The sequence below is a fragment of the Arxiozyma heterogenica genome (genome assembly GCF_036370985.1).
Source record: "Arxiozyma heterogenica strain weizmannii chromosome Unknown scaffold_27, whole genome shotgun sequence".
Classification (NCBI taxonomy): domain Eukaryota; kingdom Fungi; phylum Ascomycota; class Saccharomycetes; order Saccharomycetales; family Saccharomycetaceae; genus Arxiozyma; species Arxiozyma heterogenica.
Genome location: NW_027042680.1, coordinates 449,137 through 463,089, shown reverse-complemented (window position 1 = coordinate 463,089; position 13,953 = coordinate 449,137). Strand labels below are relative to the sequence as shown.

Below are 13,953 nucleotides of genomic sequence, written 5' to 3'. Positions count from 1 at the left end.
AATCAACATATCTTATAGTGCCAATTGTTAACAGTTTTGTTACATGGAAAGATGAATTAAAACACCACGTGTTTAAGGATTCTATTTCCAATTTTGCTCTTTTTTTTGAAGATCTCATCTTTATTTTCACTTAACATTTTTATTTATTTATTTATTTTTTTTTGTTTACGGATTTCATTTTTGTATCTGATTTTACTGATGACATAATCATTAATGACTAAGATAACGTAATCACTCAGAAAAAGAAGGGAACTTATGACGTCATCCATACTTGTCCTTTAATGAAATAAACAAAAAATAACAACATTGAAAATACACAAACAACAAGCACACAGAAATAATGAATATACATGTATATATTTAGACACAAATAATAACTCCAGACAACTAGATACCTTGCAAAAGTTACATAAAAGGTAAATCATATAAGTAGGAAGTCAGACGATTTGCAATATATTTTAAATTTTGAACTTGTAAATCCTAATACACTTTTTGCGTGTAAAATAAATAACAAACTTAGCATATCTATTTAAAATATAAGATGTGGCCTGCACTAACTCATTTCAAACCTGCAGTAGACAATAACCAATTCTACATCCGTTGGTTATATTTGCTTAGTAATGAATATCGAGGTGCTTATTTTAGTCATAAAAATAGTAAATTTAGTGGCATAAACAAGGTCCTTCCTAAATTCCAAACGACTCCAGCTAAATACTTGTCATTATTTCATTTAACTTGTTTATACCCCAAATTAAATTGTTTATCTAATAGTATCACTGCTTTAAATTGGAAGTCGAATCTATCCAATTTTTTGAACACTAAACCAAGTATCGTTAAAAGAAATATTCCCTTTAATGTTATATGTAAGTTACAATTGAATAAGATAGTTGCCCTTGGTTTTTATAGTGGATCAGTTATTCAAAGGATGCATATCTTCAACATACCATTATTTTATCAACATAAATCCTATAGTAAAGTTATCATCAACCAATTACTAGACTATTTATATTCATTATATCTCTCTCCTCATAACATGAAATATTTAAAGCCTCTGGAATATAAAAATGATTATACACATACTCCACAATCAGAATCATTTATTGAATTTATAATACCCAAAATTGGCATGATATATACAAACGAACAGAATTTAATTATTTCAAATGAAGACTTGCTTATTCATTTACAATCAGCTATGAAGTCAATAAATAAACTACACTTAAATGTTAAAAAGATATTTAGAAGTTGTGGCTATTTACCAATTGAATATCGTCAACACATAAGTGGGGATAATCAGCTGAGGATATATTTTCCTAACATGACACTTAGAGTCACTAGAATTCTAGTTTCTGACTTGAAAATAAAAGAAGGTACAATATATGAATGTTCCAATATTAATAGAATCTCTTTTAAAGTAAATCAAAGACAGAATTTTTATCAAACCAATAATAAAATCAATAGTAGTTGTGATAGTTATAATAATGAAGATGATATATTGTCTTCTTCATGTAATGGAAGCTTTGATTCCATTGACAGCGATATAGTCCTCCTAAATTCGTTATCACCCATCCTTTCCCAAGAATCAGTATAGTCTCTTAAATTTAATCCCAACTAAGTGGGAATACAAAATATACTAGCATAGTTTCATTTTAGTTTCTCTTATTAAAAAGAAAAAAGAAAATAACGTTTTATTAATTCAAACCTAAAGTTAACGTTTACAGTTACAGATCAATTGCATTAAATTAAAATATAATTAAGTTTATATATTTCTATTAAAGAACATCTATATATTCAATATTAGCTCAATTTTGTTTGTAATTCTGATGCCATCACATAAGTTGAATGGTATAACTTAGATGCTAGCGATAAATATAAATTCAACATCGAAAAATAATATTAGTTATCTTACATATATGTATTTTTAGGTTCTCAGGAAGGAGGTTGTTATGTGATATTATGGTAGATCAGGAAGTGAAATTATTTCATTATTTGAAAATTCGAAAATAAAAAATAAAAATAGAGGGAGGACTAGGAAGAAAATAAAACAAAGGATTTGAATAAGACTGATTGATAGACTTAGACTACCGCATTACAAACTTTATTCTTCAAACGATTAACACTTAACTAAGTAAAACCAGGTATATTAGAACTTTTTGAAATATATAAATTTCTATTATATTTTCTTCTTAGCAATTACACACTCATATATAATTTACTTTAAACAATGGAGCAAGAAAGTCATGAAATATTGACGCATATACCTGAAGATTCTCCAAAAACTAACAGCAAGGAGTTGATACCTCAAACAATAAAACTAACAGATGGCTTAAGTAGACAACATACAAAAGGTGAAGAAATTAATACACCAGATAATATTGATAACCAAACAAACATTACAGCAGTTCAGCCTAACGGTAATGAATTAGAAAGTGTACCACCTATACCTATAGAAACCAACAGTCAATTAGCTATAGAAACTAATAAAATATATTCAGCTTTGTCGCAATTTAGTACTCCACCATTACCTGAACGCAAAGAATCTGTTAATATCAGTGAAAATGATGATAGTCTAGATTCTAAACAAAATGAAACAAAAATACTAGATAATGAAGGCCCCAATCTACCACCAAGAAGAAGTGTACCCATTTTACCTTCTCGCAACAAACAACAAAACAGAGATCCAAACAAGTCAAATGGAGAAATTAATAATATTGAGTCAGAAAGATCATTAATTGCAGATGATATGTTAATATTTAGATTGAATGAAACAATCAACGAATTAAAATTGAGTGATAAATATAAACCTCATGGAATACTGCCTCACAACGAAGAACTTACGGACAATGGTGAGACAGAAGAATCGAATATTTGGAAACAATTAATTAAGGATCCAGAAAATACTATAAATGAAAGATATGAAACTATCGAAAAGTTGATAATATCTTCAAATTCAATTCCTGTTCAACTTAGAAATGAAGTTTGGGAATCTGTTACATTTATGAAATCTCATAATTGGAATACAATTTATGAATTGTTAGTTTCTAAAGATAGTAGTTTTGATGAAGAACAAATTAAAATAGATATAGAGAAAATCTTCCCGGAAAACGAGGAACAAAAAGATATAGTTTTTAATGTCGTTAAAACATACTTAAGTTTTGACCCTGAAGTCGAATATAGCGAATCTATACTAAGTGTCATATCCATTTTCACTAAACAGTATAATAATGATAAAATCAAAATTTTTGGATTATTTTGTATCTTAATGAAGTATTATAGACTTAGAGAATTTTTCTTAAACAATGAATTTAATGATATGAATAAAATACTGTTTAAATTCGATAGATTGTTACAAGAGCATGATATTGATTTATACAATCATTTATTACAACAGGGGATTAAGTCAAGAATGTTTGTTATTGATTGGATCAAGTCCATCTTCCAAAAAATTGGATTTAGTTCTTCTGAGCAGATTATATTTATCGATTTAATATTTTTTTATGGATTTGATATTTTGCTTTCCATTAGTTGTCAAATTTTGCTATTCAATAAAAGAAAAGTAATGTCTATGGAATACGAAGAATTATTGGTCACTTTAAAGGATGGAAATAACTTATTACCAATTGATGACAAAACAAGTAGCGATAACACTAGTGATGATATTAAAATAGAAGCCAGGGTTCTTTCATTCAATGAACTAATTAAGAAATCAGCCTCCCCTGCTATGATCAGACCCAATTTGCTTAAACTTTTTAGCCAAGAATATGATGAGATATACAGTGGAGACAAGGCGATGAGAGATGAATTCCAAAAAATGCAAACGGAGAACAAAGAATTGCAAAAGGAGGTAAAAAAGTTAGAACATGATTATACACTTCTAAATAGAGAGCATGTCACTATTGCTAACGAGTTATTACAAAGTCAATTAAAAATTAACAGTATACTTAGTGAAAATTCAAGATTAAAAATAGAAGTATTAGAAGCAAAGAGAAAGTTGGAACAGCAGATCAGGGAAAATAAGGGTTCCAATAACAAACCAATTCCAAGTGATTTACAAAAAAATTTAGATGATACTTTAAAGAAAAATGCCAATGTCATGCAGAAGAATCTGATTTATCAAGATAAGATCAATGAACTTGAAAACCTTGTAACGGAATTGACAAATGCAAATGAAAAAGGTATCTATTTATCACATCTGTTTTCGAATGATAACCCATTGTCTAGAACTCCCCTAATAGATAGCACATGGACTGGATTTAAGAAGGTGTTCCAGTAATTAATCTCTCCAATAAAGAAATATGTAGTCCATTTTTTCTGTTTGTCTCAGATTATGTATATCTATAATCAATATTTATATACTGCTCACTATAATTTAATAAGAGTATTAGTGAATTAATGCTTATTATTCATAATTTATTAAATATGAATATCATAGAAAATGGACAAGGATAAGATATTATACCAATAACTATATATCGGAAGAGGTTGGTAACTTCTAGTCCCTGTATACATTCTACTTCAAAAGATTCCTAGCATAATTTTCTTTTAATTTATGTGTCCGTGATTTTTTTTAAAAATAAATATAGAGGGTAAAAGTAAAAAAGACAAAAAGAAAAATATAGAGGAACAAATTACTACAAAGTTAATAAGCATGAGGTGAATAACAAATAGTAAGAGATAGAAGATAATATAACCAAAAGAACTGTTCTACATTGATTACGATATACAATCAATAACCTGGATATGGGCAATAAGTGGTTTGTTTTTAAAAGATATTTTAGTCAATATATTGGCTTGCAAAGGGAGTGGAAACAAGTAGAAATCAGAAAAGTAGCTGCTCCTAAAGCATATAAAGTTGGAGATCCCAAACCTGCGTATATAGTCAAGAAAATACCAGAATATCCAGACTATCCATATGGTGAATCTCGTATTTTTAAACAAAGTAACACAGGTCTTTATGGAGGTAGTTTTATTCAATTTGGTAACAGTATATCCGAAAGTAAACATAAAACAAGACGTAAGTGGTACCCAAATGTAATTCGTAAAAGACTTTGGAGTGAGGCTTTGAATAAAATGATTCATTTGAAACTAACTACTAAGGTATTACGTACTATTAGTCATGAGGGTGGGTTAGACAATTATCTATGTAAAGATAAACCAGCAAGAATCAAAGAATTAGGGTCATTTGGTTGGAAATTGCGTTATGATGTTTTGACGGCAAAGGAAAAAAGAATTACCAAATAACTTGTTTCTCTGTGATATATAGGCACATATATAATATTCATTAATCAAGAAGAATACATGTAAATATATCTTTTTATTATAAAAAGAATGCTCCATAAACCACGATGACCACGATATAATCCTATATTTTTTGCATTTACCTTTTGTACACTTTTCAATTATAAAGGAACCCTAACTTTGGGTCAATATAGTTACCCTACAAATGCAAAAATATGTCTTAGAGTTTTTTATTTATTTTTTTTTTTTTTTGTAAGCAGTATCAAAATTTTCAAATAGTATATAAACAAATTAAAAGTGTTTTGTAGCAAAAACTCAACGAGACACGTCCATTTCAATAGTTTTTCTTGGTTAAGAAGTTTGATCTTTCGGTTCAGGCCTAAGAAGGGCACAATGTCTTTTACTTATAGACGCCCAGAGTCACGGACCACCATCTTATGTTTTTTTAACCCTTTGGGTGGGTTGATTATCTCTTTTTTCGTAAATCATATGGAATTAGGGTATTCACCTAATAACACTTCACTGCTGTTATTCTGTCGTGCTCGCGGTTGATCTTAGATCAAATGCCCAGTACAGAAAGTATCTTCTCTAGAACTGTGAATTAATATAAGTTAGGATTAGATATTTCTCTAGACACATTATGTTCTTCTTTAACTGACTATTTTCTATGTGTAAATGTTGTAATCTAATATATTCGCCCTCTTATTATCTAGTTCATCTATATACTATGCCATCAACTTGATTCAATCATGGAATTTATTCTTCTTAGTATTTAGTGGTAGATACCAACTTGGTCAAGCTGCTAGATTGTATAATTATCAACTTGGAGTTAAATTGATCTATTGTTGGTATATCCTGTATCAGATTAGTGTCAATCTAATTTGTCGTATAGACACACAACTTGCAACAAGGTAGAGGTTCTATTGGTTCATTTTGGCATAACTTAACTATATTTAAAAAAAAAGTTACAAAAACATTAGGGAGAAGAAAAACTGGACTATATTGCCATTATATTGTCCCGTATTATGAAATTTTATCTTTGACTCGTTAGTTGACATGAAGATTTCTTTAATTGAAAATGTTTATATATTCATTCTAAATCGAACTACAAATTATCATAGTGTTTTTTTTTTTTTTTTTTTTTTTTGATTGATACTGTCAAGATGACCTCTTTTTATTGCAGAATTATAATTACTTCTCCTGTCTGTTTTTACTTATTTTTATGTATCATTATAATGATATTAGTAAAGCAGACTAAAATGAAAAAAAAAAAAAAAAGAAAAAGAATGCAACCTTATTCGTATATAATACTTCATACATTTGATCTTTTTTGTGTGTTTTAGTTAAACAAAACTAAACAAAAAACAAGCTTAGACTGTATACGTATATAAGATAATAAAGAAAAAGAATGGAAGCAGAAGCAGAAGCAGAAGTTCACAGATTCACTGAAATGATTAATTATTTACGATCTGCTTTATTCATTTCTTCATTTTTGTAATTCTTGTTGCAACTGAGGCTTTATGTTTTGGCATGTTTACGTATGAAACTTTTATTATATCATGTATTCTTGGGGACAGTTACATGGTAAAACAATCAGATGTATTATTCAAGTATTTTACAATACTCCTCTCTTCTTGGTTTCATTTCTAAGATTGGAAAGTGAAAATCTTTTCTTTTCAAAAAAAAAAAATCATAAAATTAGAGAAAGGACTACATGTGCAAAAATAAAAATATCGGGCTAAAAACAGCATTTTGCATTTCTTCAATTATGTTAGTTATTTAGAGTTAGGGTTTATAAAAACATCATGGAATATATCCATTTTTATGAAGTTCATGCACACAGCTCAAATAGAATAAATGGTATAGGGAGAAAGACTATCATAACTCTATTTTAACTACTTGCTTTCTAATTTTTTTTTGTTCTACGTCTGTATTAGAATATCGTTCAGTATACTAACTTTGTAATCAACAATTATTTCGTATCTGCTTTTTTTTGTTATTTAATGGTGTTATTGAATATCCAATAAGTAATTGAAAAGGTAAGACAAGAAAAGAAAAAAGCGTTCCAATTCTAGCTGGATGTAAACACTTTTTTAATAGTAGAGATATATATATAGTTATATTATAAAGGAGAGTTGATAATAAATTTCTCATTTGTTTATCGTTGTATATCTAATACTATTTATGTAACAATTGTTCACATTATTAAATAATTTTTGGTTCAAACTAAATATTATTAGGGTTTACTTGAAAAAAGTTAGCACATACAATAATTTACAATAGGGTTGTAATGAGTTTTTTAAAAACATTTTCCTAAAAGTACCATTTTTTGTTTGGTTTTTTATTGTATCATGTGAATTTCAGAATAGACAAAAAGAAAAGGGCAAAAACAGAGAAATAGAGGGGGGAACTGCAATTTTCTTTTCTTTTTTTTCTTTTTTTTTGTATATTTTACAAATTACAAAACCGACCCCATGTGTTTGGCAATTTTTGGTTTTTCAAAAAGGAAGAAGCCATAAAATAAAAAAGAGAAGAATAAGAAACAAAAAATTATGTTTTTTTTTTCTTTTCTTTTTATTGTTGAGGAAAATTGAGAGGGGGAAGGGGAGGAGGTTTCTCTGTATATTACGATTAATTATATGTGACATAAAATTTTATAATGACACCAGAATAAGCACGAAAGAAAGGAGAAAAGAATGCGGTTGTGAATCTTTTTTTTTTTTTTCTTGTTTTTTTTTATTTTTTCTTCTTTTGTTTTTTCTATCTGTATTAAAACAGTTTTATCCGCTTGGTTTTCTCCTCCCCCCCCTTTTTCCTTGACGGTTGTTATTATTTCTTACAAAATGACATAATAGTAATATGGCAGTGACGAATAAATAATATAAGTGATCTTTGAGGAGAAATAAGTAAACAAACTAAGTCAGATTGACATACTTTTATATATATATATATATATGAAGTTTTAGACGTAGGTATTAGGTTGTATTATAAAGGGAAGACTTTGCACTTAGTAAGTATACTTGACAGAATACATATAATATGCACATAAACATTCTTTCCTGAATTGATACTCAAGTAAAGAACTACAGGTAAGAACAAATTAAACAAAAAGAAATAACGCGAGTTTAGCGACAAAATTTGTTTCGAACATATTTGTTAAAAACAAAAAAAGAAAAGAAAGAAGAAGAAAAAGAGGAAGACCAGGAAAAAAAGTATAAGAATCGATTGTACAAACAGTCAACGATACTATACACATATACACACATATATACATACAGATCTATATATATATATAACAAGTGGAAAAGACAAATATGCTCAATTCACATACTTTATACTCTATGGAAGACGAAAATGTATTTTCAATGTCAGTACCTAAGAATATGTTTATACCGAGTGGTAATATAGATGATATTTGTGATACAGATAAGAATATTCCATCAGTTTTATTATCACCAAGTCTGGCATCGAAATGTAAGAAAAATATACAGATAAACAATTCAAATAATAATAATAATATTACTATTAATAATAATATTGAAACGACAATAAAGGATGGTGGATGGATGCTTGCTTTAGATGACTCAATAATACTACCTACATCTAAAATTGGCAAAATAAGGATGAAGAATAAAACTCTAGAAGACAGAAATATAGGCAGAGGCAGAGGCAGTAATAGTAGTAGTAGTAGTAGCTGTAGTAGCAATACTTTAAATAGTGCTACTAGTTTTTTTTTAAATACAGAAGAAAGTTGTTACAACTATTATAACATGGCACAACAAAATTACCAACTCTGGTTATCATCATTCTAATTTAACTATATGGTTTTCTGATATCGTTTTTTACTGTGACAAGATTGTTATTTTTAGTGACTAATGACTTTGGCTTACAAACAACTTATAAATTTACTATCATTTTATCAAAACAAGACAAAACAGAACAGAACAGAACAGAAAGAAATTTGTACATATTATATCAAGATTGCTATCTAATTAGCTTATCATTTAAAATATTCACTTCACCTCTTTTAGCATTATTACTTTGCATTCAAACTATTGAAATAAAAGGAAAATCATGAATTTATATTATATATATTTATATATATATTATGAAATAGGCATATTAATTTTTGTATCTCTCATGCACACATCTATATTCTTTTCACTGTTTGTACTGGCTTCTACTTTCTCCTCCATTTTCTCTTCTTATTTTCTAAACTGAATTCCAAACTCCGTACAAAAGAACGCATATCATCCGTACACCACGTCAAACAACAAGGAGAAAAAAGGTAAGAAAAACAAAAAAAATGGTCTCGAACCTTTTTTATGGTAATAATCTCTACAAACGTAATATTAACAACAATAGTAATTGTCTAAATAATCCGGCTCGGTCTTATTACTTCTTTTACTATTGTTCATTCTTATTCACTCATTCATCTAGAAACAATACTACTACAGACTGCTATTGTTTTACCACTTACGGACAGGTAGTTTAAAAAAAATGTCAGATATTCTCCCCTTCCCCTTAAAAAAAAAAGAGAAAAGAAAAGAAAATATAACATATCTGTTTAACAGTTCTCGGGTTAGAATATTATTTGTTATTTGTTATTTACTTAGTGCTGAAATGTAGGAAATAGATACAACGGAGAGAGGGAATTAGAAAGTAGGGGGGGTAGGGAGAAGCAATAAGAAAAGTAAAGATGGAAACCAAACAGGTAAAATAAGTGGTGCATGCCCAATGTTGGTATTAAAAAAAATAGTTTGACGTTATGTGGTGTGTTAGTTGTATATATATATATATATATGTGTGTGTGTGTATCTTTGTGTGTATGTTAAGATTAATGATTATATCTACCTGTGTTATATTTTGACTGATTGAATTTAGTTGATTAGTTAACCGAATGTTTAATTAATTAAATCATTAGTTGATTAATATTATTACATTTTAAAGAATTGTTTTACTTTTCTTTTGTTTTACAACCCTCCTCTGCTCTTTCCCTTTCTTGAATACTATACCTATTTATTTCAGTTCTGCCTTTTAGTTATCTATTTGTGCTTAAATAGTGTTCGATTTTTTATTATTATTATTTTTTTTTACTTGTTGTTGATTTCATCTAGTGATTACAATCTATCAAGCAGTTTATCTTTAATTTTTTTTTCTTTTATCTTTTTCTTTCCTTTTTGTGCAATAATGGAGTTTTTACGTGAAGAATTTGTTGATTCAACAGTTGAAGAAAAAAGATTGAAAGAAAATAGAGAACATAAAAAATATTGGTATCGTTGGGGTCCATATTTAAGTGAAAGATCATGGGCTACAGTTAGAGAAGATTATTCGTTCAACGGCGACGCATGGTCCAATTTCCCCTTCGAACACGCTAATGCAAGAGTCTTCAGATGGGGTGAAGACGGTCTCTTTGGTGTGTCTGACAATAAGCAATTGGTTTGTTTAAATTTGGCTCTTTGGAATGGTAAGGATTGTCGTCTAAAAGAAAGACTATTCGGTTTGACAGGCCCACAAGGTAACCACGGTGAAGATGTTAAAGAATTGTACTATTATCTAGATAACACTCCTACTCATTCTTATATGAAAGCTTTGTATAAATATCCCTTCAAAAAAGCGTTTCCTTATGAGCAATTAGTAGAAGAAAATGCTAAAAGAGGCTATCATGACAAAGAATTCGAAGTATACGACATTGATGGTCTCTATAAAGATTCACAAACTGGTGATTCTCCATATTTTGATGTCTTCTTCGAAATGGCAAAAGATGACCAAAATCCAAATAATTTGAATTTTAGAATCACCGTGCATAATAGATCTGAAAGAGATTATGGTGAACTGTATGTGGTCCCACAGATCTTCTTTAGAAATACTTGGGCATTCCATGATCCTAACAGTAAGAAACCTTACCAGAAACCATATTTAAGAAGAGACAAGAGAGAAACGAATCTAATTAATCTTTTCACTGACAAATTTGGTCAACAACAAATTGTTTTCCAACCATCACCGGGTGGATTCGAAAATGAGGAAGAAATGAGTAATGATGCCGATGATATAGAGCCTGTTTTAGTCTTCACTGAAAATGATTCAAATTTGAAAAAACTGTTTAACGAGGAAAAAAACCCAACAGAATTCACTAAAGATGCAGTAGAGGAATATTTGGTTCATGGTGTTAAAAATGCTGTCAATCCAAAGAATCAAGGTACTAAAGCTGCTGCTATCTATCATTTCAAAGCAATACCTCCAGGAGAATATGTCACTGTAAGATATAAGTTCACAGATGATTTTGAAAACAATATTTATCATACAGATGACCTTGCAGTTATAGACGAGGATGTCTTTGATACTATTTTTGACGACCGGGAACAAGAAGCTGATAATTTCTATTGGAGAATCACACCATTGCCAATTAATGATGAATTGAGAAACATTCAAAGACAGGCGTTCGCCGGTTTATTGTGGACAAAACAATTTTACAATTTTATCTGGGACAATTGGTATAATGGCGATAAAGCAATTAAACCAAGACCACCACCTGATCGTGCAAACGGTAGAAATAAAAATTGGAAACACTTGTATATTGAAGACATTTTATCCATGCCAGACAAATGGGAATATCCATTTTTTGCATCATGGGACAGTGCCTTCCATTGTATCCCATTTTCTATGATCGATCCTGATTTTGCAAAAAATCAATTGAATTTACTAACAAGAGAATGGTACATGCATCCAAACGGTCAAATTCCTGCCTATGAATGGAACTTTAATGATGTTAATCCACCAGTCCATGCTTGGGCAGTTTATCGTGTTTTTAAGATTGAAAGAAATTTATATCACCGTGAAGATCGTGTTTTTCTGGAAAGTGTCTTCCAAAAATTATTATTGAATTTTACATGGTGGGTTAATCGTAAAGATACTGAAGGTAAAAACGTCTTTGAAGGTGGTTTCCTAGGTTTAGATAATATCGGTGTCTTCAATAGATCCGAACCTTTGCCAACTGGTGGGACTCTGGAACAAGCAGATTCTACTGGTTGGATGGCTTTCTTCTGTCTGCAAATGTTAAATATTGCTCTTGAGTTAGCCAAAGAGAATCCCACTTATGAAGCTATTGCATCAAAATTCTTTGAACATTTCATCCTTATCAGTGATTCTATGTCATTTGAATACGTTGATGCATTTGATGAAAACTGTAATATTGCCGGGAAGATTATTAAACAAAATCTATGGAATGAAACAGACAACTTCTATTATGATGCAATTTCATGGGGTCCACACAACAAGCAACAATTACATATTAGATCTTTAGTAGGCTTAATTCCATTATATGCGTCGATGACATTGGAACCGAGTATTTTAGCTCAATTTCCTAGGTTTAAAAAAAGAGTTCAGTGGTTTATTGAAAATCGTTCTGATATATTTGACAGAAACATAGCTTCAATGGAAAGAAAAGGTGCAGGCGAAAGACTATTGTTATCGTTGGTTACAAAGGATAGATTAAAAGCTCTTTTATCGAGATTATTAGACGAAGCAGAATTCCTATCTGAATATGGTGTTAGGTCATTGTCAAAGTATCATGAAAAGCATCCATTTGAAATGGATGTTAATGGACAGAAATACACAGTGAAATATTTACCTGGTGAGTCTGATTCTGGTATGTTCGGCGGTAACTCCAATTGGAGAGGTCCTATCTGGTTCCCAACTACTTTTTTGATTGTGGAAGCATTACAAAGATTTTACTTATACTATGGTTCCGAGTTTAAAGTAGAGTTTCCTACCGGTTCTGGTGAATATTTGAACTTAGCAGAAATTGCTGAAGAGATTAGTTACCGTATGATACATATGTTTATTCCGGATGAAAATGGTGAACGTGCAATTTATTATGGTGAACATTCTAAACTATTATCTACAGATGAGCATTTCAAAGACTATATCTTGTTTTATGAATATTTTGATGGTGACACTGGTAGAGGTTTAGGTGCATCTCATCAATTGGGTTGGACTTCATTAATTGCTAAGTGGATTAGTGATGTTGGTTTATCATGTGTTAAACTACCACGTACTCCAAGGTCTTCTGTATCAGCTTCTTCGTACTTTAATATATCTGAGCATGTTTCACCACAACCTTCTATTGTCTCTCCATTGCCTGCTAGTGACTCGAGATTACATAGATGGGCAAGAAGAAAGAGTGCTAAATCACTGGTTAATTTTACTGCTAATGTTCTTGAGTTAAGCGAAGAAGAAAGGAGACAACATAAGGTCGGTGCCGTTAGAACACCAAGAACGAGTGTTGTAAGTGCAGGAAGTAGGATAGATGATAGCGATACCAATAGAAGTAGCCATGAAGCTGAAATAGGTATTATCGATAGATTAATAGATAGAATCAATGATATTGTTGTAGACAAAAATACGTCAGATAATGAAACAGTCAATGAATTAGTCACTAGTTAGCTGTACTAATAGGATAGTATTTCCCTTTTGAATATAAATGAATATAGTTAACTATTAATGTTTTATGTCTATCTAAAGTATAATGTTTTTATCAATCTAGTTATATATACTAAAATAATAATATAATAAATAGCTTTTTGATGTTATATTATTGTCATTTTATTGGAAAATAAATAATTTACAGATGATAGGTTCTGAGTTTCTTAACAAAACAGTTGGTAATACTTGTGAGAAGAATCTTTAATATAGAAAAGTGTAAGGACGGTTTCC

The 13,953-nt window shown here is 29.7% G+C and overlaps 5 protein-coding genes across 5 annotated transcripts; all 5 read left to right on the top strand.

Annotated features, from left to right (window-relative positions):
* Positions 1 to 541: 541 nt before the first annotated feature.
* Positions 542 to 1,591, top strand: SPG5 (Spg5p; the record flags this gene model as incomplete). The annotated part of the gene is made up of 1 exon (XM_064859857.1): positions 542 to 1,591. The coding sequence occupies one exon, from the start codon at positions 542 to 544 to the stop codon at positions 1,589 to 1,591; it is 1,050 nt and encodes a 349-aa protein (XP_064713230.1).
* A 633-nt stretch (positions 1,592 to 2,224) lies between these two features.
* On the top strand, positions 2,225 to 4,273 carry GYL1 (Gyl1p; the record flags this gene model as incomplete). Its single annotated transcript, XM_064859856.1, has 1 exon — positions 2,225 to 4,273. One exon carries the CDS (start codon positions 2,225 to 2,227, stop codon positions 4,271 to 4,273), a length of 2,049 nt encoding a protein of 682 aa, XP_064713229.1.
* A 467-nt stretch (positions 4,274 to 4,740) lies between these two features.
* On the top strand, positions 4,741 to 5,241 carry MRPL24 (mitochondrial 54S ribosomal protein bL28m MRPL24; the record flags this gene model as incomplete). The annotated part of the gene is made up of 1 exon (XM_064859855.1): positions 4,741 to 5,241. The coding sequence occupies one exon, from the start codon at positions 4,741 to 4,743 to the stop codon at positions 5,239 to 5,241; it is 501 nt and encodes a 166-aa protein (XP_064713228.1).
* A 3,311-nt stretch (positions 5,242 to 8,552) lies between these two features.
* On the top strand, positions 8,553 to 9,050 carry PWA37_003323 (uncharacterized protein; the record flags this gene model as incomplete). The annotated part of the gene is made up of 1 exon (XM_064859854.1): positions 8,553 to 9,050. The coding sequence occupies one exon, from the start codon at positions 8,553 to 8,555 to the stop codon at positions 9,048 to 9,050; it is 498 nt and encodes a 165-aa protein (XP_064713227.1).
* A 1,378-nt stretch (positions 9,051 to 10,428) lies between these two features.
* PWA37_003322 (uncharacterized protein) lies at positions 10,429 to 13,683 on the top strand (the record flags this gene model as incomplete). Its single annotated transcript, XM_064859853.1, has 1 exon — positions 10,429 to 13,683. The coding sequence occupies one exon, from the start codon at positions 10,429 to 10,431 to the stop codon at positions 13,681 to 13,683; it is 3,255 nt and encodes a 1,084-aa protein (XP_064713226.1).
* Positions 13,684 to 13,953: the final 270 nt, after the last annotated feature.